General features: G+C 41.8%; 1 protein-coding gene across 1 annotated transcript in view; it reads left to right on the plus strand.

Annotated features, from left to right (window-relative positions):
* BTBD7 (BTB domain containing 7) overlaps positions 1 to 24,806 on the plus strand; it is a 67,604-nt gene extending 42,798 nt beyond the window's left edge. The window contains exons 4-11 of the mRNA XM_033140698.1: positions 9,068 to 9,276; positions 10,829 to 10,904; positions 12,191 to 12,351; positions 12,596 to 12,739; positions 14,119 to 14,308; positions 18,323 to 18,501; positions 19,578 to 20,006; positions 22,767 to 24,806. Of these exons, the coding sequence (XP_032996589.1) occupies positions 9,068 to 9,276; positions 10,829 to 10,904; positions 12,191 to 12,351; positions 12,596 to 12,739; positions 14,119 to 14,308; positions 18,323 to 18,501; positions 19,578 to 20,006; positions 22,767 to 23,582 (2,204 nt within the window). The 3' untranslated portion in view covers positions 23,583 to 24,806. The remainder of the gene's footprint in view (positions 1 to 9,067; positions 9,277 to 10,828; positions 10,905 to 12,190; positions 12,352 to 12,595; positions 12,740 to 14,118; positions 14,309 to 18,322; positions 18,502 to 19,577; positions 20,007 to 22,766) is intronic.
* The last annotated feature ends 487 nt before the right edge of the window (positions 24,807 to 25,293 follow it).

Consider the following 25,293-nt stretch of genomic DNA (forward strand, 5'->3'; position numbering starts at 1 on the left):
AGCATTAAGCCACGTTAGGTTCCATTTTGCATAGTTAGACTGTTGCTTTCAGCACAGTAATGTATACTTGTTGCTGACTGTAGAAACCCAGTTTTCTCAAGGCAGGGTTTCTGTTTGGGGTATTTCCCCAGCACTCAAACTAGTACTTTGGAGTGCCAAGAAAACACGGTTCCATCCTCTCCTCCAGCTCTCTGCCCAGGGCAGTTTGCTGCTGCTACAGCTTTATCATATGGGAAAAAAGTGCTTTAATAACATGTTAATCATAGTGAACAATCTCTTTCACTCCAGAGCAAGGCTGTCCCCTCTTCTCCCTTCACTGGCCCAGTTTTATGGAGCTGAGAGAGTATACTCCTCCCCAGTGCTTTTTTCTATTAAAAAAAAAAGTTTTGGGGTACTCTCATTTTCCTACTCATATTGAAATACTGCCCCTCAATGAAGCCAAACTTAAGATTCACAAAATGTTTAGGGGTATGCGTACCCCTGCATCCCCCCAGAAAAAAGAACTGCTCCTCCCTTAAAAGAGAGTTGCAGGAATATTGTGCAGAATCCAAAGAGAGCTGATTCCAGCTTCTATTTCAGTGAAGTCTTTCTGCAGCTATAGATTGTAATGGGGAAGCTGGACTTCAAGTAGGGTTGCCATACATCCAGGAATTCCCAGACATGTCCTCTTTTGGGGGTCCTACATCCCCATCCGGGGGGGATTTTGCATTTTAAAGCAAATATTCTGGATTTTTTGTTTTTTAAAAGTAATTGTGTGCGTGCAGCTCTGGTTCAGGCTCGGGATCTGGTGTGGGTGACCTGGGCTCTGGCTCAGACAACGGTGGAGGGACTACTGGGCAATTGCCCCCCCAAAAAAACTCAACAACTTCTTGTGTCCGGATTTTCACCTCTTGAAATGTAAGTGGACCCCGTTCTGGATTAGACCAAAGGCCCATCTAGTTCAGCATATTGTTCTCACAATGGTCAGCCAGATCCTCACATGCAGGATCAGAGTGCAAGAGCACTCTTCCCCACTTGCAATTCCTGGTAACTGGTATTCAGAGGCATACAGCACCATATAAATTCCTTAAAGTCCATTTTGATTAACACTCTAATCATAAGACTATTTACACAGCGTATATTAATTTCCAGTGGTTTCCCTATGAGTATGTTTAGGATTTCAGCCTAAAACTGATTGTATCCATTTGAGAAGCGTAAGTGTGTTTTGCATGTGTACAGAGCACACAGAACTTGGTGATCATGGCTGTAGCTTTGCCCAAGCTGGAATATATTTGCATTGTGCCATGTTAATGGAATTTCTTTTGACCTTCAGTGAGGTTTTGTCTGCGCTTGCTTTTGGCAGAGCCTTGTATGTGCTGCATTGCCGAACGCAGAGGAACACAGCAAGAAACTCTTCCCATGATTCAAACTTGTCGTGTAAAATGGGCTATGTGTCAAAAACAAGTACAGCAATGATTGTCACCATGGTTTGGCCCCCTCCTTTCTTAGCAGAAATCCTAAAGAACTCTCCTGAGATCATTATATCCCAGAGTGGGCTTCTGCTTTGTTAGCTTCAGGTGCCAAATCCCAGCCTCCCATCGCATGCAAAGTGTTTCTTTGACAGTCCCTGCTTCAGTAAGTAGCTTATGCCTCATCTTGGATGACACAGAGGGGAAATATTTGTAACATGGTCTGTATAAATTTTTGAAGTATTTGCATTGCACCACTTCTAAGCAGTAAATTTCTTTTTAGTATTCCAAACATTAAAATGAATTCAAAATTGGTATTCTGATGTTGTTTGCATTAATCATTCTTCATGATTTTCCTGCTGTATCTGTTTCCTCTGAGGCATTAACAATTTCAAACGTTCATTTGCATGCATGTATTATCCTGTGCCCAAAAACTCACTGGATTTCACCGTGATTGAAACATCCAAACATTAGATATCCCAGAGTAGAAAAGCTTATAGACTGAATTACGGTGCTGGCTTCAGAACAATGGATATATGCCAAAGTTGTAGATCACTGGAGCATGAATACTGAAATAGTCAAAGGACACATATCACAAGGCAGTTGTTTTTCTGTTTATTCCTTTATTCACTTAGTCTCAAGCCAGTTGCTGGCTTTAATTGTTTGCTTATCTTTTGAGATGCAGAAATAAATATGGTATACAGTAAATACACTAATGCAGCGAGAATGGAAGATTGGCCTGTTACACAGTCAAGTTATAATTGACATTTCAAAGAAATTGAACTCCAGCAGGGAAGCAATTTGAAAGCAATGACCTATTTTTCCCCCTGCAGCAGCCTGTTTGTGTTCTAGGAATGCAGGGCTTCAAACAAATACTAATGATCATTGACAGACTGTGTCCCTGTTTGCTAACTCTGCTGCCTTCTTTTCTGCCGACTCTTAACATTTTCATAGAATCATAGACTTGAAGAGTTGGAAGGGACCCTGAGGGTCATCTAGTCCAACCTTCTGCAATGCAGGATTCTCAGTTAAAGCATCCATGACAGATGGCCTTCCAACCTCTGCTTTAAAACTTCCAAGGAAGGAGAGCCCACCACTTTCCAAGGGAGTTCATTCCACTGTCAAACAGCTCTAACCATCAGAAGGTTCTTCCTGATGTTTAGTTGCAATCTCCTTTCTTGTAACTGGAAGCCATTGGTTCAGGTCCAGCTTTCCAGAGCAGAAGAAAACAGGCTTCCTTCATCGTCCATGTGACAGGTATTTGAAGATTGGTATCATCTCTTCTCTCAGTCTCCTCTTATCAAGGCTAAGCATACCCCCAACTCCCTCAACAGTTCCTCATAAAGCTTGGTTTCCAGACCCTTTATCATCTTGGTCACCCTCCTCTGCATACATTCCAACGTGTCAATTTCCTTTCTAAACTGGGGCGCCCAGAACTATACACAGTACTCCAGGTGTGGTCTGACCAAGGCAGAATAGAGTGGTGCTATTACTTCCCTTGACCAGGACACTATACTTCTGTAGATGCAGCCTAGAATAGTATTAGGGTTGTTTTTTGTTTGTTTGTTTGTTTTTGCTGCTGCTGCATCACACTGTTGACTCATATTAAGCTTGTGGTCTACTAAGACCCCTAGATCCTTTTCTCCTATCTTACATTTGTGCAGCCGGTTATTCTTCGCTAAGTGTAGAACCTTACTTTGTCCCTATTGAAATTCATTTTGTCAGTTTGGGCTCAGTTCTCCAATCTGTTAAGTTCATTTTGTATCCTGAATCTGTTATCTGCAGCATTAGCATTAGCATTAGCTACCCTGCCCCCTGTAAATCTGATGAGCACTCCTTTAATTCCTTCCTCCATGTTATTTATAAAATATGTTGTACAACGATGAGCTCAGGACAGAACCCTTTAGCACCTCAATTTTCCCTTTCCCCCCAGGATGTTGAGGAACCATTAGTGAGCAGATTTTGGGTTCAACCAGCTACAACTCCACATAACGGCTACCTTGTTCCAGCCCACATTTTACCTACTTCTCCATGAGAATATCATGGAAGACTGTCAGAAACCTGACTAAAATCAAGATACATCATGTCCACAGCATTTCCCTGATCCACCAAGCTTGTAACTCCATCAAAAAAAGAAATGAGATTAATCTGGCATAACTTGTTTTTGAGAAATCCATGCTGGATTTCTTAGTAGACACAGCATCCTTATCTAAGTGTCACAGACCGACTGTTGAATTATCTGATCTAGGACCTTTCCCAGTATAAACATCAAGCTCACTAGTTGGTACCAGTAGTTACCTGGGTCTTCTCCCCACCCCCTATTTAGCTCATGCAGAGGGTGGTGATCATTGTGATGTTGGAAACTTAAGGGCTTGCTCTGTCACACCCTTTCCACCACAAGGGTGTTGTTGCAGTGATTCCAGATTCCAGAAGAGTGATACACATGGAAGCTGTGCAGGAACTAAAAATCTGAATGCTTTTCTTAGAAAGGGCTCCTATTCATATAAGGTGCAGCAGTACAGTTCTCAAGCCAAGGCCTAATTTAGACACAACAACTTTGGGCCCATAAACCATTGTTTATCAACTTGAATACGAGAACTTGCAAGTTCTTGGAAAGGAACTCACAGCCACTTTGCTTCTCCCCAGGTCTTTTTGTCCAACCCCGGACTTGTGGTTAAGTTCTCTCCTCACTAACCATGAGCTGTTAGTGGCTAAGTGTGATGTGTAAACTAGCTCAGACTCTTGTATGTTGTATGATATTTTGAATTACTGCATTCGCAAAACTCATCTGTGGGAAAGGTGTTCTACTGAATTTTTAAAGCATCAAAGCAACTTCTTGATCTTGCATATGACCAAGATGCTTCAGAGCTACCTACATAAACTTTTCTCCCTCATACTGCATGCATAGCTAACAGGCATAGCATGTTAAAGAAGCCAGTTGCTGAAGTCTGCAGTAACTAGAGTTCTAAACAAGTCTACTCTGTTTTGAATTTGCCGTCATGTGATATATCATGATATTATACATAAATGAAAGGTGCTGTCCTGATTGATTATTTAAAATTGGCGCCTTTGCTTTTGTTTTCAGAGGGTTGTAGATTGCACATTTGTTCCCAGCAGAGTTCATTAAGTTCACGATTGGATAATAGAGGCTTCTGTTAGCAAAACAAAAGCGTCAAAAGCTGAGTTTCTTTTAGCAACAATTGTTTGTCAAGGATGTACAAAGCATGTGCTGAAAATATTAAAATTATGTGACAGTATAAATTACGAAAGTGAAATAAATGGCCTCCCTCCCTGTGCTCATTTTGCATACTCTATTTGGTTTCCTGTGCCTATGGAGAGAGGGAAAGGGCTCTGATGGACACTGATACTTTAAGGCTTTACCTAGTTCTCCTCGCCACCTCCTGATAAGTCACCCCATATTGGGTGAGTGCATTCAAGCCTGCCGTCACAGCCATAAGATCTAGAAATTTATGCTTAAGAAGGAACAAAGCTGAGGTTCTCAGGATGCTGAATTGGGGTTCATCTATCATGCACCTTCCTTTTTGGATGTTACTGTCAACGTGAGCCTTGCTACACATTCTTGGTTACTAAAAACATATCAGACATATTACCTGGTTAGTAGCTTTGAATTAGTGCAGATTTTTCCCTGTTAGCAATTGAGCAAAGGCTTTTTCTTGAGGCTTTTTCTTCAGCAGCTTTTTAGCACAGGAGAAATTGCCACCCCATTTTAATCACTTCAAAACAAACATATTTAGAACAGTTGCAAGATTTCTCTTTTTGACCAGCTGTTTGTTCCATTCCTTGTGACCAAAAATATATGTTTTTCATCTGTCTCCTTCAAGACCTTGAGAGTTATTTGCCTGTAAACACAACAGTTTTACAACCAGCTTGTACACAATTGCAGTGGAATTAAGCAGAAAGAGAATCCTTATGCAAGATTAGATGCAGCATTGTGCCTTTGATGAAAATTCATTTGCCTTGTTTAGAAACGTTAAATCTGATCCTCAAACAGGTACTAGGACAAATCTCCTCCTGGGCCATGCTGGTCTTGTATTGCACTTGCCAGTAGAACTTTTTCTGATATTTTCCCCCTGAAGCCAAAAGGACTGTTACAGTGGAGGAGCGGGTTGTGTAGTTTGTCATAGAGGTTTCTTGGGCCTTATGCATCATGGTTAGGATTTTTTTTTTTTTTAAAAAAAGAGTGTTTTAGAATAAAGTTGAAGAACCTCTTTATCAGAGAAAATGGGAGACGAGCCAGAGATGATAACTTGAATAAAATATTGAGTGCTGGGCAGGTAAGCCCCATCCCGATCATTTGCCCCTGCAGACAGTCCATTTGCCTCCATTGCTGTCACTTCCCATCCCCAAGCCCGGCAACAGCACGGCGGTGGGCAGGGGAGGGAGGGAGCTGGGGAGTGTGCAAATGAGTGCTGGCTGGCAGCAGTGTTCCTTCAAGGCACTTTCTCACAGGGGGGGGGGCCAATGGCAATGCCCATAAATTTGGTGGGGGACTGGCACCCTCAAATATTTTATGGGGGGGCTGAAAGGACGTGGACCCCTTTTGAGTTTGCTCCCTTTAGCTGAGCTGTCTTCTATAGCAGGGACGTCCAACCGGTTGATTGTGACCCACCTGTCGACCGTGGGGTGTCTGTGGTCGATCGCGTGATCCTGATCCCCCCCCCCCAAAGCTTAACAAAAAAGGAAAGGTCAACAACTTTGATGAAGCCTCCCCCCAAAAAACTCAACAACTCCGGACAATCCCATGGGTGGATCACTGCCGGTTTACTTATAGTGGGAGTAGATTGCTGTCCTTTGGAAGTTGGATGTGCCTGTTCTATAGGTAGCAAGGGGGAAGTACTTTAATTAGTTGAGGGTTAATAAATTAGATGCAACTATTGTCAGATTCCCCCCCCCCCCCAAAAAATAATAATCATGAGAATTTAAAGTTGAAGGAATTTCTTATTTATTGAACTAATGCTGATCTATTGAGCTTCACAACCAGTAGACATGCTCTTGTCAACTGAAATTAGCAAATTCTAATGTCACTCTGCTCTAGTCCATTGTTCTTCAACTGGTGGGTCATGGCCTGATCTAAGGCGTCACAACAGTGGCACTCCCACCATGCAAATACATGGTAAAGAATTAAGAAACAAATCCCATTATGCATGCTTGTGTTAAAGATAGGTCCCAGGTCTGAAAAGGTTAAATGCTACTGGTCTCATGGACCCAGGATATTCTTTTAGGCTCCAGCCCATCTGTGAGGATTAGAAATCATTCTACAGTATATACATCATGAGGTACCGGTATGCTCATTCTGGCAGTTTGTACGCAGAAGTTGGATAGGTTGGATGTAGTCTGGAAAAAGCAAGTAGCAGGTGTAGTGGTGTAGCGTGGGTTGCCAGGGCTGTGTGGAGAGTGGGAGGTGGGAAATGGATGGAGTACGCGTGTGCATTGAACTGCCTAATGGCATTTGCTGTAGAGATAAGAAGAGTCATTCCGTTGTCTGGAGAGATCACTTCCTGGTTCGCATGGAGAAACAGTTTTCAGTGGAGTCCAGTGATGGAAGTGTGCAGCTGTATTGAGGCAGCACTGGGTGTTGAAATTTTGCACCCGTAACAATTTTGTGCCAGGGGCAACTGTTCCCTGTGCCTCCCCCCAAATGCTGCGCCACTGAACAGGTGAAACCTTGAGTTGTCAGAACTCTTAATGCTGAAATGATCCGACTGTGAGATCAACATTTCTACAGTTTGACAAGCTGTCATATGATTCTTTACTGTTGAAACCCTGCTGTTCTCTTGTCATATTTCTGTGTTGTGCAGTGGATTAACTTGTCTAGAATATAATCTCTGTGACAAGGATGGATGGGACTAGAATTTGACTTTGAAGCCCAGCATGTTTGTAAGCATCCCACTGTCTTCATTGATACCTATAAGAGGTACCAGTACATTGGTAGAAGCATAGTCATTGAAGGTGTATACAGTCAAACCTTGGCTCCTGAACACCTCCATTATCGTACGTTTCGGCTCCTGAACGCCGAAAACCCAGAAGTAACTGCCCCGGTTTTTGAACAATTTTCGGAAGCCAAACAGCTTCCAGGGAGTTTTTTTCCCTTTTTTCTCCGTTGACTTTGCTGATTGCCCTTTGATCCTTAGTTGTCGAATATTTCAGAACGTCGAACAGTCTTCCGGAACGGATTACATTCAACAGCCAAGGTTCGACTATACTATATTGGTTCTTGAAAGAAGGAAAATAACAACCTACTGCAGTCTGTTGTGTTTACAAGCAGCATTGTGACTTGGCTACTGTAATGTAAATTTGCTGGGTAGACTTCTGATGATTTGTTGGAAAGATTTTGAAAATGAGGTGGCTTGTAGGCAATTGATGTGCCATATGTGATTAACATAGACACTGATATGCTAATAAATTATTTTAGAGGGTAGCCTAAGCATTTATGTTGACTCTTTTTTTCAAGCCCTGGCTAATGTGTGTAAAATATTTGCATTCTATTGGAGCACGCAGTTCTCTATGCAAAATCTGCATGTGATAATTTTGCTAAAAATGTGCTGCATTTCTATTCTGCTTAATTCATTATACGCCAGCCCAAATGGATTAAATAAAACAGTATACTGCCTTGTTCTCATAAATATATTCTGTGTGTCTTTTGAACAATCTCCTGTATGGTATTCATGATCTCCCTGCTTTTCTCACAATTGAGTCCTTTAAAATACTTAAGGGATTGAGCTTCTTTGATTTGCAAAATTATTGGCACTTTTCAAGCATGCAATTGAAGAAAATGATGTGGTCCGTTGAATAGTATTCCCTGTTATCTAAAATATATGCATAATGAATGTATAGTAATCATGTTTCTTTAGATGTGAATTCCAAATAACAATTGTCTGACAAACTATTTGTGGCTGAAATATGTGTTTAATAAAAGCTTTCAAATGCTTAAAGTTTACCGCTAGGATACTGCAAGACTGACAATAAATAATTAGATTAGGCATAATTCTAAAAAGGTTAACTGAAGTTTGGACAGAAAAGAGCATTTAAAACACTTTGTGACAACATAGGTACCTGAGTTCACTGCAGAAAGTACCAAAGCTTTAAGCTTTTATACAAAATAGTTAAGGCAACTCTGAGTGCTTTGCACATGATAAATTAAGGTAACTTAATTTACACTGAATGCTTAATTCAGTTCAGTGTAAAGTGAACTGCAGACACATTTATTGTTAAAAGAGAAGTGGCACTTACAGCATAGAGTTCTGAAGTGTACATGAAGAAGCCATAATTTGCTGTGCATTCTCTGAATGGATGTAGCCCAGATTCAGTTTCAGTTCAATAAAAGGATCTCTAGTTATAAAGACCTGTGGCCAAGAGGCTGGGGAACTGCTGCCCACATAATTTACACTACAGGACGACACATCCCATGAATTGGATTCTTAGGCTGAAATTTTGTACCCCATTCACAACTGTGTTAAACACTAAGTAGATGTTGGTAGTTAAATCCTTTTGTAATCTTGCTTAAAAGGCAGGCGTAGTTCTATACACAATGGCACTTAGTGTTCCTTCCTGAAGAGCTGAACCTCATTGAACAGTATTTGGTGTTCTGCTCTTTGTAGGCTGTGAGGATATTATCGCTGAGAGCATCTCACTAGACACCTTAATTGCCATTCTCAAGTGGAGTTCTCAGCCGTACGGCTCCAAGTGGGTTCATCGCCAAGCACTGCATTTCCTCTGTGAGGAATTTATACAGGTCATGGCTTCAGATGTCTTTTATGAACTCGGCAAAGACCACCTGCAAACTGCCATCCAGTCTGACTACTTACAGGTAATCATTTCTCCTTCTCTCCCTTCTCTCTCTCTCTCTCTGTCAAATTGTACCCAATTATGTCTTGAACCCAGTTTTGTTAATCACTTACCAGTAGTACAGAACAGAAGCATGCTGATCTTCAACCTTAACTGTGAAGGGAAGGGGGGGGAGCCGTGTGTGTGTGTGTGTGTGTGTGTGTGTGTGTGTGTGTGTACACACAGAATGGACTCTTTCTCTCTTTATTCTGGCATATGTACACACAAGCCTCTAGCAGAGGTAGTGATTAAGAAAACTATTCTGCTTTCTTGGCACATAACCCAACCCAAACTGGCAGTATAAACTATTTCTTGAAAGCCTAATAATAGTCTAGAAGCAGTTGCAAATTACTTTAACTGAAACTCTTCTTGGTTTAATTTTTGCCTTGCCTGTTCAGAGGTTTATGGAAATTATATAGTAGTTCTCACGCTAAAAACGTATGTCTTGGGGAAGAAAAGGGAAAATGCAGCTCATCATTTAAACACTTTTCTTGCAGGAGCTGTACAAAATCCCTTTGATTTCAACTACTCAGGGCCCGCTCCCCCCCTCCCCTGGCCCCATTCTGCAATTTAATCAATGGAGGAAACACCATTAGTGTGTGTTACCTCATCTCAAATACTTACTTACTTACTTACTTACTATTGATGCAGTTTCAATACATGCTTATGCGATTTGGGTTCTAGGTGTGTCGTGAGGGGTGGGAAACTGTTTTGGTCCATACAACTAGCTTATGCCAGAAGAGAGTACCTGAGCATCCTTAATTAGAAAGGCAGACTGCTAGTAATATTTCCACACACATGTCTTAAAGCAGAGTTAAAGGTAAAGGGACCCCTGACCATCAGGTCCAGTGATGTCCGACTCTGGGGTTGCGGCGTGCCTACACATCTTTACTGGTCTTAGTAGCCATTATCTGTTGTCAGTTCTTGCCCTTTCCCTCCCTGCTGTCCTTTGGCACATTCAGAATATTGGGGGGGGGATCAGCCTCATGGTGTTAACTCATCTAATCTAGCTGTAGTGTTCTTAGCTTAGTTAAGGTTAGTGATCATCTTAGGTTTCAGATCTTCCTCATTTACTGTGCCTTTCAGATACCCCATGGAGCATATTTTGATGTTGACATTTTTGGTAGCAGTATTATCTTATTTATAATCTTCAATACCTATTGCCAAAAGTTTGTAGTCTTAAGGATATGACCAAGGATATGCTCTAAGATTATCTGTTGCTTTATTTTTGTACTTCCAAAAATTGTCATTTTGCAAATTGTAAGTCTAAATTTAAATTGAACGATTTGGTGTTGTATACCACCCACATATAATTCTTCTGTGTTATAGGAATAATATTTTTGCTGCATTTTTATACAGTTTATCTAGAATTCTGAGATGTTCCTCTTGTTGTGAGCAAGAGTAATAAATGCTGTTTGCATTGAGCAATTTGGTTGGGTGTAATTTATTTATGCTCCAAAAGCTTTGCGTACTCAGTGATGTTGTATGTTTCTCCTCTACTGAGTGTGTTCATTTGTTGAATGTCTCTCTGATAGGCGAGTGAGCAAGATGTCCTGAAGTATCTTGTTAAATGGGGTGAACATCAGCTCATGAAAAGAATAGCAGACCGAGGTAAGTACTTATTAACGAGCATATCTAAACTAATAATTAAAAGAGAAACTGATACCTGTAAGTTAAAAAGCTGAACAAACCTTGGATCCTTCACTGTACAGATGTATAATACATACGAAGCTGCCAGATTTGTACTACCAGCTTTGTGCACACTAACTAGCAGCAGTTCTCCAGAGTCTGAGAGAGATTTTCTAATTCTTTTACTTGGCATCTTTTTCACTGGAGACGCCAGAGAATGAACCTGTCGGGACCGTTCTGCATGCAGAACATGTGCTCTACCACTGAGTTATTTATGGCCATTCCTGTCTCTATTTTAGCTTCTCTTCCCCATTTTGGGAGATGTTCCTGATGGATTATGCCTCAGTACCAAAATTCATGACATCTCTCTGGCATCTTGAGCCTTAAACTCATTCACCCCGATCTCTCAGATTCCCTGATCTGCCCATAAAAACTCCTCCATTCACTTTGATGGATGGTGATGGAGCAGCTCAGATAAGAGCACTGGAAGGTGCCTGCTGCACTCAGATGAATGAGGCAATCCACTTGAATAAAACTGTTCTTATCAAAGGCAGATCCTCAAAGCAAGGCATTGTGAGCGTGGTCGCTCAGAGAGCGTCTGTGTCACTGTTTCCTTGGTGCAGCAGTGGCAAGATATTTAAAATTACCTTTAAAATCATAATAATTTTAGGGGGTTTTAAATAGTAATTGGAAGCAAAGCAGAGGTTACAGGTGCTCTCTACATAACCGTGTCCACAGTTCCTCACTCTGAGGAAGCATCACAAGTTAGAGAGTGGCAGCATTGGTGGACATCTGGCCAATCATTTCTGGGAGCAGGGTAGCAGGGGCACATGGTATGTTGCCCCTCCCAGTCTGCCACGTGAGCCAAGTGGCTCGTGGTAGGGCTCTCCCTGCACACGACAGATGCAGATGCATTGTTGACTTGCACTCCTTTTCTTTTCCTAAGCACATGGTAGGATTTCCTTTGTGGAAAAGACTATTGTTTCTTAGAAAAATCCTGGAATGATGTGCAAATGTAAAGCCCCGAAGAAGCTCTAAAGAATGGACCTGCAACTTCAGTAATAACCCCAGTCAGATAGAAAAATAGTTTTGCAATAGATGACTTTCTGTGAGATATGTGTCCTTGCTTTTTAAAATCCTGGTAGACAAGCCAGCTATATCAAACTGTATGGGAATCTCTCGTTAGCTTTCATCCCTTGCTGTAGAAGAGATATGGATTTTTTTTTAAATGCTCAGGTGGAACTGTCTGCTTATTTCCCCTCCTGCAGAGCCCAATTTGCTGAGTGGCACAGCTCACAGTGTGAACAAGCGAGGTGTAAAGAGGCGAGATCTTGACATTGAGGAACTGAAAGAGATCCTTTCTCCTCTCCTACCGTTTGTCCGTATTGAGCATATTTTGCCTATGAACAGTGAAGTCCTGACTGATTCTGTGAGTGTCTCTTTAAGGTCACTGTGGGGCATTATATCACATAGATAAATGTCTTGTTTGTTTTTGATGATGTTGCAGATAACTTTTACTGCAGACCTTCAAATTTGGTGTAGAAAAAAAAGCTCAATTCTGGCTTGGTTGTTATTTACCAGCCTGCCCATATATGTTGCAAATGGTTTATTGTCTACAAAGAACATAAACATTCCTGAACTCTCTTGTAAGATGCCACCTTTTTCTGTTAAAGATGAAGAGAGGTCTCATCAGCACTCCTCCTTCGGATATGTTGCCGACAGCGGAAGGTGGAAAGTCAAATGCCTGGCTGCGACAAAAGAATGCGGGCATTTATGTGAGGCCAAGACTGTTTTCACCATATGTGGAGGAGGCTAAGGTAATAAGACTTGCTACTTAGTAGGTTCTGATAATGTGTGCCTCATAACTCACCTCACAGTTAACAACCTTGCTTTGTAATGCGTCTGACCAAGGTGCTGTGGATTTATAATGGTGTTCAAAAAGAGTTAATTGTCTAAAAGCAGGAGGTTTTATGAGAGTTGTAGTCCTCCTTCCAGAGGTTGTGGACTACAACTCTCATAAAACCTGACCATTGGTTCTGGGAGTTGTGGTCCAACATCTGGAAGGCACTGCATTGCCTGCACCTGCAGAGAATATGGGCATCTGGCCAAACAGAAGACAAAGGTCCTTCCATCTCTGTAACTCACTGATACATTAGTGCAGTTATCCTCATTGGAAGAAGGTTTCAGCTCCCTTTTCCATGCCTGTTATGCTGCCCCCTTGTATATACATTCATTTTCATTTCCTCTTTGGTTTTCCCTGAGTTTTTTTTTCTCCCAGGCCAGAAGTTCAGATTTGCCTTCTAAACAAAAGACATACTTGCTGTGACTCATGTTTATATGTTAGGAAACTCTGGGTGAACAAAAAGGGGCTGGGAGCAACAAGGGGGCTATTCCTTGGGCACAGAGAATGAAGTTAGGGTTCCCTTTTCCTGCAGCAACTGTATGAACATGCTACTCATGGTTTTATATGTAGATAGTGGTGGTGGTGGTGATTTATATCCCTCCTTTCCTCCCAAAGTAGTCCAGGGTGGCAAACGTATCAATGACAATATCAGTAAAAAAACATTATAAAAACAGCTAAAAGCAATCATATCCTCTCAGTCAGTGATTTCAGGTTTGCCAGGAACATTACCTTTCAGCCATCAAATGCCTGTATAAACTAGAATATTTTTAAATTCCACCTGAAACTCAATACATGAGGGAGGCAGATGCAGTTCACTAGGGAGGGCATTCCACAAATGGGGGACTATTACTGAGAAGACCCTTAGATGATTGTGCACCCCTCTTCTTTTCACAGAGAAGTATAGCCTCCAGCAATCTTTGTACTTAAGAGCTGCTTCAGGGTTTGCTCAAGTGGGAATGAGGTGTGGAGTTTTGCAGCAGTAGAAGTGGATTGCTTTTATTACTATTATTAATTTGTTTTTAGTACTAGTGCTGGGCTGAGGCTTTTGGAGTTTATGCCATAATTCTGATTAAGTTATGAGCACGGACGAGGATCAGTGACGGAAAAGAACACGATGTTTGATGTTTAAAGGGAACATGTGCTCCTGAACATGGTCAGGTCGTTTTTATGTGTTTCATATCTGGAAAAGGAAGATGATGTAATGTCACACTGATGACATTTATTGTTTTATGTTGACAGCAAATCAGAGAAAATGTTAAGTAAACTCTCTTGTTTCAACCTGTGTTGTTTCAGTCGATTCTAGATGAGATGATGGTGGAACAGACTGACCTGGTTCGTTTACGGATGGTTAGAATGTCCAATGTGCCAGATACTCTCTACATGGTAAACAATGCCGTTCCACAGTGCTGTCATATGATAAGTCACCAGCAAATAAACAGTAACCAATCCAGCGCTCCTTCAGTTGTAGCCAATGAAATCCCAGGTGAGTTTGTAACCTGATCCATAATAAATTGCTTATCGTTAACAATATTAAAAATGTTGTTAAATATCTCAGAATCCGCATGATCAGAGTTTCACGAGCAAGTGAGAAGATGCTGTACAGGACCTTATGCAGAACCTAGTCCTCATGCCTTCAAAGGAAGAAAGTGAGCATTTTGGCTGTGGTGTAGGATTAGAAACCAACAGAGCCCTGTTGATAGTGTTGACATTATGAACATGCTTTTGTTTCTAACTTCTAAAACAGGAAAGCAGTTCTGGTGGGTGGGTGTGTTTTGTGATGAGTGGTGTCAACATGCTGATTTGTGAATCTTTGATGTGTGAATCTGTGAATTCTTGTTAGCCTGTCCAAGTGCCCAGTCTTTAAAAAGCAACAACAAACTACCGGTAATCCCACATATGTTGCATGAATAGATTTTGAAAATGTGATGATAAAATAACTGATCCCCGTGACCTGCAAGGTTTTATCAGTGACAGATTTAAGATTTTTTGCTTTCAAGGGTATCCATTTCTGAATAAGACCTTTGTAGAATAAAAGATACTTGAATACCAGTTGGATCCTGGCATCTGACACAATAATTGAAATGGACTGCAAATTGCTTTTAATCACAGCCAACTAAATTACAGGAGGGTGGAAGACACTAGTGGAAATGAAAACAAAAGAACACTTTAGATCAAAAGTGCTGCAGTGATTGTTAATGTGAAGAAGTGAAGCTGTGCTGTCCTGGTCAAAAAGCCAATGCAATTCTGGGCTGCATCAATAGGAGTATAGCATCTAGATCAAGGGAGGTAATAGTACCACTATATTCCGCTCTGGTCAGACCTCACCTGGAATACTGTGTCCAGTTCTGGGCACCACAGTTCAAGAACGATACTGACAAGCTGGAACGTGTCCAGAAGAGGGCAACCAAAATGGTCAAAGGCCTGGAAACGATGCCTTATGAGGAACGGCTTAGGGAGCTGGGTATGTTTAGCCTGGAGAAGAGAAGGTTAAGGGGTGATATGATAGCCATATTCAAATATATCAAAGGATGTCATATAGAGGAGGGTGAAAGGTTGTTTTCTGCTGCTCCAGAGAAGCGGACACGGGGCAATGGATTCAAACTACAAGAAAGAAGATTCCACCTAAACATTAGGAAGAACTTCCTGACAGTAAGAGCTGTCCGACAGTGGAATTTGCTGCCAAGGAGTGTGGTGGAGTCTCCTTCTTTGGAGGTCTTTAAGCGGAGGCTTGACAGCCATCTGTCAGGAATGCTTTGATGGTGTTTCCTGCTTGGCAGGGGGTTGGACTGGATGGCCCTTGTGGTCTCTTCCAACTCTATGATTCTATGATTTGCTTCAGCTTTGATGTTGAAATAAAGTGTGTCCTCAAAATCAAGTGTCTTAAAAGTTACAAATCGCTTTAAAGCACTTAAAACGAGAGCTATGTTTTTTTTTAAAAAAGGAGACACGTTTTCTGGTCAGTAGTTGACACCGTTCAAGGGCTCTAATGATGTCAAAAAAATGCACAGAGGGGCCTTCTTCCTTTTATTCATGACACTTTTCAGCTGCATTTATTTATTGCATTCTGTTATTACTAAAGTATTATGTTTTAAAATTTTTGTTATACCGCCAGAAGATGGTTGTAGGGGGCAGTATAAAAATTTATCCAAATCTATATTCAATTCCTAAATAGGATCAATGTCTCTTTCCCAACAGTACAAAGGACCTAAAAAGAACTGGTAAATGACCTGTCAGCTAAGCTGTATAGGCTGGTTACTGCTTGGGGCAGGTGTGGGGAATCTTTGGTCCTCCAGAGGTTGCTGAGCTGCAGCTTCAATCATCCCTGGCCTTTTTGATCATGCTTATGGAGGCTGTTGGGAGTTGTAATTCAGCACTGTCTTGGGGAGCAAAGGCCTAGGGACACCTGGCCTAGGGACAGCTTCGTTGGTCTTTTTCTATCATTTTTGTTGCTGCTGCTGTTGTTTCCTAGAAGCAATTCATGAATGAAATGCATATTGAAGCAATTTTTACAAAAGAATCAAATCTATGTACAACAATTGTGTGTGTGTGTGTGTGTGTGTGTGTTATATTTTTAAAAAAGCAACAGTTAAAACAGTTACACATAGAAAAATAATTCCATTAGATACTGACTAGGATTAAAAATCTCCACCTTGAAGGCTGGTCGAAAGAAGAAAGTTATTTTCCAAAGGAACATTGGAATGTGTTTTTTAAACATTACAGAGATAGCTCAAGTCTCCAGTTTCAGCCAGGAACCTTCTTTTCTGTTCATGAATTAGCAGCACAGTCATTCCTGGCCTATGTAACCCATTTGCTATGTGCCCTATGGGAAACTGCTCTCGATGACTATCTGGAAGTTTGCTCTTTACATTGTATTCTCCCAGAGTCAGTTTTTAATGGCAAGGGCATGTAAAGAGACATTTAAGTAGCATCTCCCTGCCCCTGGACAGTTGACATAGCCTAAACTTGAATATTTGATGGCAGTGCACTAAATCCGGACTCACTTTTCATGGTTGGGAAATAGGCAGCTGTATGGTCATTTTAATTTCTTCTCTGATATATTTTAACTGGATATTTCAATCTGCAATGTCTTGTTGGGTTCTGTTCTTGCTTTTGGTGAAGGTGGTGTGGGATTCAAACAAATAAAACAATGCATACACAAATATTTACTTTTGATTTCTAATTCCGCAACCATAAATATTCCCTTCATTTCTGCTGGGTTCAGAAATGCTGCTCCTCAAAGCATTGATAAGAGCTTATCAAGAATTTTCCTGGGACATCTTAATAGAGTGTCTAAGTAACTTTTCATGTGATCTCTTCTGAGGAGAGTCAAAATTAGATGAGTTCTCTAAGAAGAGTGGAATAATTTTTAAATTTATGAAGTTATTACTGGCGCTCCAGTGGTCTTGTGATTTCAGCCTTCAACCCAATTTATCAAGCGTGTGCCAAGAAAACCAATCTGGAGATGGCTGGTTCCATCCGGAGGAAGTGTAAATTTGAGATTTTAAGATACTCTGCATCAAAACATTTGATAAGGACATGATAAGGGATTCACAAAGATAACTTGCTGACATAGAAGCAAAGAGAATATTGCTTTAAACAGATGTTGGATGGTCGTCTGGCTTCTTGAGCTGTGATTCCTGCTTTGCAGGTGGTTGGATTGGATTATCCTTGCGGTCTTTCCCAGTTCTACAGTTCTGCAATTCTATGAAATCAGCATTGTAAGCAAATGGCTTTTCTGCTGCTGGTGTGTTTTAAGGAATAAGTTATCAAGGGGGGGTTTGTGTGTGTAGAGGGGAAATGTGTCTTAATGAAAGCTGTGGCCATCAAATACAATTCCCATCTTCTCAGCAAGCATTTGAATGTAGTACATACAGAAGACAAGAATGACTGGAGGGGTTAACTGGGAGGTTGCTGAAGGAGAAGAGATAACTCTTGAAAGAAGGACATGCTAAATTATTATGGAAGGATAAAGCCAGAGGACTAGGAGCAAAGAGGGCTCTTGGGGCATGTTGGCAGGGAAAGGGAAGGTGTCAGGCTTTCACTGGGCCATCACAGCAGCTAGATTGGAAGAAAGAAGTGCCCTGTTGAATTAAACCAAAGGTACATCAAGCATCCTGTGTTCACAGTGGCCAACCAGATGATTCGTTGGCTGGTTGATTTAGTTTACTTATATGCCGCCTTTCCACAGTTAAATGTGCCCAAAACGGCTTACAACAGGTACCCACTTATTATGAAAATACAAAACAGGTTGCAAATGGGCAGTGCATAAGACACACCAACAATTCAGCAAACGTGGGATATGCCTTTCCTTCAGTATCACTTGTTCATTGTTACACACAGGGCCGGAGGAGGAGACAGGGTCCTGCTGCCCTGCCTTACCTACCTCTGCAGAGCTCAATATCCCAAGTCCTTGGCTGCACTTGTGCTTCCTAACCCACTTTTCTGTATGGAATTCATTTCAGCTTGGGTTGCTTTCTGTTTGTTGCTGTTTCTGCAGTTCCTCGTCTCCCTGTTGTGAAAGAGATGGTCAAGCGACTGCAGGAGCTCCGCCATACTGAGCAGGTGCAAAGAGCTTACGCTCTGAACTGTGGAGAAGGGGCCACTGTCAGCTACGAGATTCAGATCCGTGTGCTGCGGGAATTTGGACTTTCTGATTCTGCTGCTGAGCTCTTGCAGGTATGGAGCACGGACAGTAACCTCAGCAGACACTTGACCGTCCTCGAGTTGATCGGCTATCATGATGATGATGATTTATTTGAAAATGGGACTGTATATGTAAGCCTGTTTTAAGATGAAGTGTGCAGCAGTTTAGGCGTGAGTGGAGGAAGAGATAATGGGAATGTTAGGTAGCATTGCTGCTATATTATTAGGCAAGGAAAGAGGAGGCTGTGTTAGATGACAGACACCCACCAAGTTTCCTCATATCTAATTAGAAGCCAGGAGATCATTCCTGCTACTTCTTGGTGCTCCTCTGCCCTGGATGTTCCAAATGAATTAGCCTCAGAAAAATAAACCTCACACCCAGCATGCAAATTTCTGCTGGTCGTAATAAGTCTACTTTCTAGAGCTTTTAAACCACAGGCCTGCAAAAGGATAACAAGCTTGAGAATCTCAGTCCAAAGCCTGCATTGTCACATCAACATTCTTCCTAACCTTGCCAAACAAAAAAATGTGGCTCTGGAGAGGGGGGAAATAAAAGTTAAAATCTAAAGATTGCTGTTCCAAGCAAGAAAGTGAGAGAGCTTTTGTTTTTAAGAAAACATACTTTATAAAAAGAAATCATAGAGGGAGCCACCCAGTGGTGCTCTGCAAAATAGAGATTTGTACAGAAGAGTTTTGTGCTGTTTAAAAATGGAACAGGAGCACCACAGCCGAGTATATTTTTGCGCTCTCCAAAACTGTGGCCATATGCTCCAGAGTGATTGCAACCGCCATGTTGTGTATTTTTGCTTGCAAAATAATTATATAGTGCAAAACCTCTGTTTCCATACCTGATTGCTGACGTGGAAGATCTGTAGCTTATGAATTCAGCTGCATTAGCAAAAGTGGTCATGTATTAGGATGCCTAACTTAACTTTTTTTGCTGCTGCAATATGGGCTGAAGACTAGGACTCCAGAAAAGAACATTTATTTATTGACTGACACACGCACATGGCAGGGTCAGTTAATGCAGAGTAAGCAATGCCCAGGCCTTGTAGCAGAGGTTCCTATGGATTTTTCAGCCTCTTTTGTGTTCTCTCTTACTGTTGCAGAATCCTCACAAGTTCTTTCCAGATGAGCACTTTGGGGATGAAAGCCCGCTCTTGACCTTGAGACAGCCGGGGCGGTGTCGCGTGAACAGCACGCCCACAGCGGAAACCATGTTTACAGAATTAGACTCTTTTGTGGCCTTCCATCCACCGCTTCCCCCTCCCCCACCTCCTTACCACCCGCCGGCTACTCCAATCCACAATCAGTTCAAAGTCGGCTGGAAGCAAAGGGCACAGAGCCAGCACCCCTCGCGTTCCTTTTCTTACCCCTGCAACCATTCCCTGTTCCATGCCAGAACAGCACCGAAAGGCCCCCCTCCCATCTACCTGTCTGGTGTCAAAGCCACACCCCCCGATTGCACTAACACTACAGGACTGGGAAGACAAACAGTTGCTGCCGCAGCAGCTGTGATGGCTGCTGAAAAGCAAGTAGTAAGTATGCCACAGACTTACAAAAACTCCAGATGTGTGGATGTTAAGGTAGAGTGATGCATTGCCCTGGTGAAGCGAACAGGACTTTGTATTTACAGGAGCTGTTTGGAATTTGCCGGCACAAAAAGCTTTCGGCTTTGTCACAGAGCAACTAGGTAGTTTTCTGGAACTATACCCATGAGTTATTCCATAACGGTCACATGCAACCATGATGCAGCTTCTGTCTTGTTTTGTGAGTTACAAATTCGCCCAACAAACCATCTGGTTAGGAATATCTTTGTAATAAACACAGGGGCATCCAGACCATTGGCCTGGCTAGCTCAGTGTTGTCTACACTAACTGGCAGCTGCTCTTTAGGGATTCAGACGGAGGGGCTCTCCCAACCTTACCTGGATCTGCTGAGGATTGAACCCGGGAGCGTCTGCCTACAGAGCACATGCTCTTCCACTGATCTGTGGCCCTCTCCCCTCACAGCATAATGGATATCCTCTGGCATTTGCCATGCATGGTGTCCACATGCATAAAATAAAGCAAATAATTGCATAGTAAGTGCAAGTGCTGAATCCACCCTTGGTTTAAATGGAAGGGGAAGATAGAATAGCATATTTGGTAGTGAAAGGAGTTCTTGCTCTCCTTTTAGTTTTTTTATAATTTATTTTTAAAAGAAACCATTTTGTTTCATTTTTTTCCAACCCCCTTTAGATGTCAAGGGACAAAAAACTCTGGTACAACAGAAGTGGATTTTTCCTATTGCACGTATCAGGTTTTTCAAGCTTTGGAAACCAGCATAAATGGCATCCAAAGCTGAGGATTTTTGTTTCATGATCATACTTTTAAATCAGCTTGTGCTCAGCTGAATAATGCATGGGAAGGTTCTAAAGAGATGGGGTAGGCTTAAGAGAAAATGCATAGCTTAATGAGTCAAGGTTGTTGTTTGTTTTATACAGACCAAACCTGAACTGTAAGCAAGGAAAATACAGTGTCCAGTATTAACTTTAAAACTGGCTTGTTTTATAAATATGTCACAGTGGCTTTTGATTGCTGTTATATAAAACACTCCGAAGACAACAATAATGGCTGGTCTGGAAGAAATTAGAAAATAAAGGCCATTGATATATTAGCCAGCTGAATCCGGTAACATTTGAGCAAAATGTGAATTTCCGACACTGAAAGTAGGATCTGTTAACAATTCGTCTGCCATAATGGAAATAGGTCAAATTCACTTCCCATCCATTCTTTGAAGAATTGTCTCCTTTGTAATTATTCTTTAGAAAGCTATGTTCTAGTCTAGATCATTTCCTCCTGCTAAATACACATTGTTTGCTTGGTCTGAGTAACAAGATAAATATTTTATTGGACAAGGCTGACTGTGGCTGCATGTTTGTGGTAGCCGGCTTGGAATCCAGCTGTTGTTAAATCATTTGGAGAAGGAAATGATCTGCCATTACATGTTTAGACTTTCTGAGTGCATTGTGCACCCTGCAGCTGAAAAGTCTGCATTGTCCCCTTTCTGGAGTCCGAAGGTTTAAATATTGCTTAACTCGGATGACTCTATAGGTTTGGTCAAATCAGAAGCACAGAATGGAATGGGAGGTGATTAACCAGGATTGTTTAAGTATATTTCCATGGATTTATTTTGCACTTAGTTGGTAGTGTTTAGAAAAGAAACATGCAGAGGTCTACTCTATTAACAGCCTGATGAGTGTATGAGAAGCATAGCTGTCAGCTTTTCTCTTTTCTTGCGAGGAATCCTATTCGGAATAAGGGAATTTCCCTTAAAAAAAGGGAAACGCTGACAGCTATGATCAGTAGAACTGACATTCTGTTTCTTATGCTGAAGCAAGCACCATTCCGTTCAGTGGGATTGACTCCCAAGTAATTTTGTATAGGATTGCAGCCTAAATTTCTAACAAATTGCGCTGAAGTATTTTTTTTACAGAACTTGATTTTCATATGAGTTAGCTAATCCAGTATGAAACTCCTACCAATAATAATCAGTCTAAAGTGCATTGCTACAGCAGGTGGAAATAATTCTATACAACAAGGCCACACATATGAAAACAGTTTCTCTGATACCATTGACTCCTGCTTCTTCCACTAATATAAGGTTTGTGTATTAGATGGCCTAGTTGCAAAAGTCCTTCATGGAGTTCAATTCATCTAGCTTTGAGTCTTGTATATGCTTCAGTTACATAGATTTCTTGAACTGATATGAGTATCTCTAGGTTTGTTGTCAGTAGTCTCTGATAACTATGTCACTGAAGTTTAAATGTCCAAAATAATTGGTTTTGGAAGCTAATCTGTATAGCAAACTGCTCTAAAGTTGGCCACTGTAAGCCCCAAGAGTGGACTGTACAGATTTTGTAGCTGAGGACCACAGTACCTCAAGGACCGCCTCTCTCCATATAAACTGACCCAGACTCTGTGATTGTTGCAGTTCCAAAAAAAATAGGGGTCGTCCTATACATGGGTGTGTGTTATACACAGAAAAATACGGTAAATAAAATAAAAATAAAACTCCTCCTGTAGTTGAAAATGCTCTTAAACCCATCTGTTTATGCTGATAGTACAAAAAACCCATGTAGATGTGTGTGTGTTTTAATGGAGCATGTGCTCTTAACATGTAGCTGTGGCCTGTGGCAAGCTTGGACTTTCTTAAGGTGAAATAGTTCTGGGGGAGAAGAAAGTATGTTGCCTACAGCTGGAACACAGGGGAATAAACAGCACAAGTAGAAATGGATGTTCTCTTCTCTTTTCCAGGGTACTCAACCTGTGCTCAATGAACTGATGCCAGATATCGCTATGGGTGTGTCGACAATGTCTCTGAAGGACAGGAGGCTGCCAGAGCTCACTGCTGACACAGAACTGAGCCAGCCTGTTCTGGAAGTTGGGCCAGGAGCAGCCCAGCACATTTCATGCCTTCAGACAAGGCACATGCACAGTTCCCGGAAAAAACATTCAGTTGAACAAAAACTGGATTCGAGAGAGAATCCGCAGGAATACCCGGATTTCTACGATTTCTCCAACGCTGCATGCAGACCGTCTACTCCTGCCCCCAGCAGGCACACTCCTTCACCTTCTCAAGGTATCTATTTTGGCCCAGATTTGTACAGCCACAATAAAGCATCACCCAGCGGCTTAAAGGCCACCCACTTACCTAACCACATCTCTCCAAAAAAGCTTGAAGACTCTCGGAGGGAGTATGCACTTTCTCAAGAAGGGCATCCGCATAGACAAAAGAATGAACCGATACACCTCGATGTCTTAGAACAACCTCCCCAGCGGTTGGACTTGGCATTGGCGGCCCAAGAGAATGCTGGAAATGGCCCAGTTCACGCAAGGGGGCGAACAAAAATAGAATCTGACTTAACCTATGGGTTAACCTCTGGCCGGCCTTCTCTGCCTGCATACAGCTCAGAGATCCATGAAGAGCAGTCCGGCCGGAGGCTGGCAGACCTCGAGCCCTTGGAGCATGAAGCACAGAGAAATGTGGATTTGGAAAGGGAAGAGGCAGTAAGCAGAGGAAGGAGGTCTCCCAGCAAACCAGACTTCCTGTACAAAAAATCTGCCCTCTGAAAACCACCTCCACTTCTTCTCTGTGCCTAAGAGTCATGAAATATCCAGTCTTTGCCACCTCTGGCCTGACTTTGGTTGGGCAAGTTCATTTATTGCCAGCTGCCACATCACTTTTTTAATTATTATTTTTGTACATACATGGCTTCCTTAGAGATGGCATGATACCAGTTTGTTTGGAATGCTGCTCCAGAGTTTGTGTCCGGAACAGATTTTGTTAAGCCTCTTTAAAAAAAAACCCGGCACCTTTAAGAAAAAAATGAAAGGTAACCTTTTGCACCTGTACATTAATTTTATTTAGTTTTTTTTTACTAGTATGTTAAAACTTGCTGTTATATTTAAAGGACAATGTTCATGTTCTCTTGGGTGGCTTTTTAAAAAAGAATTCACCTTCTGGCTTCCTGTGCGCATTGGGTTTGCGCACTGAGATACGTATTTTCTTATCAAATGGTGACAATGTCTGTCTTTATTTTTGAATGACTATAGGAATTCCAAAGAACAGCACATCTAAGTAACTGCTCTGGTTCAGTCTCAAGCCTTCCTGGTCTACCACTAGTGCAAGAATCCAGCCTAATACGTTTGTTCTGTTTACCAAGTCCATGGCAGCTGGCCTTCATCTTGATGTAGCAAGCCCCCACTGATGTTTGTGGCCGAGGTTTTCTGTGGAAGTGAGGAGTAGAACTCTCTTTGGGTTCCTTGAAATATCTCTCTCTCTCTCTCTCTCTCTCTCTCTCTCTCTCTCTCTGGGGTTGGGGGCTGACATAACACCTCTGAGAAGCACTTAGTTAACTCCTTTTGTTGGAATACACCTGGTAATGCAAATTGTGATAGTACTGTAAACACTCTCATCAATTTTTCCTTTGAGTAAGGATATGCAGGTATGGGAAGGTTTTGTACCAAGCCCAGGACAGTGAGAAGATGCTGCATAGCATCTGACTTTGGTGTTAACGCTCCATCTCCTTAGAGGAAGCTGCCTGTCTCCAGTAGAGGCACCTGAAGGCGTGCTTTCTGCCTTTTTTTCTTCCACCTGTGATTAAGCAACCAAGGGCTTCAAACTTAGTGATGTCACTGAGGGCTCCTGGATGGACCCTGTGAGTCTCTTGCTTTGTGGATGGAAATCACAAATTGAAGAGGAACGCCTAAGGCTTAAATTAGCTGTAAGCAATTTAGCACTTAATTTCTTCATCCTAACCTCTTCCGTGTGCGTGCGTTTCGTTTTGTCTTTTTTTAAAGACTCTGGGGATTCCTTGCTTTTATGAACACAAAGTAAAGAGACGGGGCCAATTGCTTAGAAACGCCCATTGCTGCTAATGATGGCCATTTGGGCTGTCAGCAGTTGTATGCACCCACCATGTCTTTTCTCATGCAGGTATTGGGGAAAGCTCCAGTGCTGCTGTGTGGCATCTCCTAATACAGGCCTGACAGGGTGGCCAGCTCTAAAATGCAGATCTTCCATCACCAGAAGACCTCAGTCAGAATATTAACTAAAGGCTGTTCTAACCTTAAATCTGACTCTGATTTTAGATACTTGACATTGTTTTAAATGTACACTTTTTCAATGTTTAATCACACTTTTGTTCTCAGCTCTAAAAAGAGGACCAGCTCCTGCCTTTCAGTTGCTGTGTCCTGTTTCTTTTAGGGGGCAAACACTGTTAAAGCAAACAGAAGTTCTGGATCCTTGATGGATAGTGTGTATGCGTGAGAGAGTATCTTG

The sequence above is a fragment of the Lacerta agilis genome, chromosome 1 (assembly GCF_009819535.1).
Source record: "Lacerta agilis isolate rLacAgi1 chromosome 1, rLacAgi1.pri, whole genome shotgun sequence".
NCBI lineage: Eukaryota > Metazoa > Chordata > Lepidosauria > Squamata > Lacertidae > Lacerta > Lacerta agilis.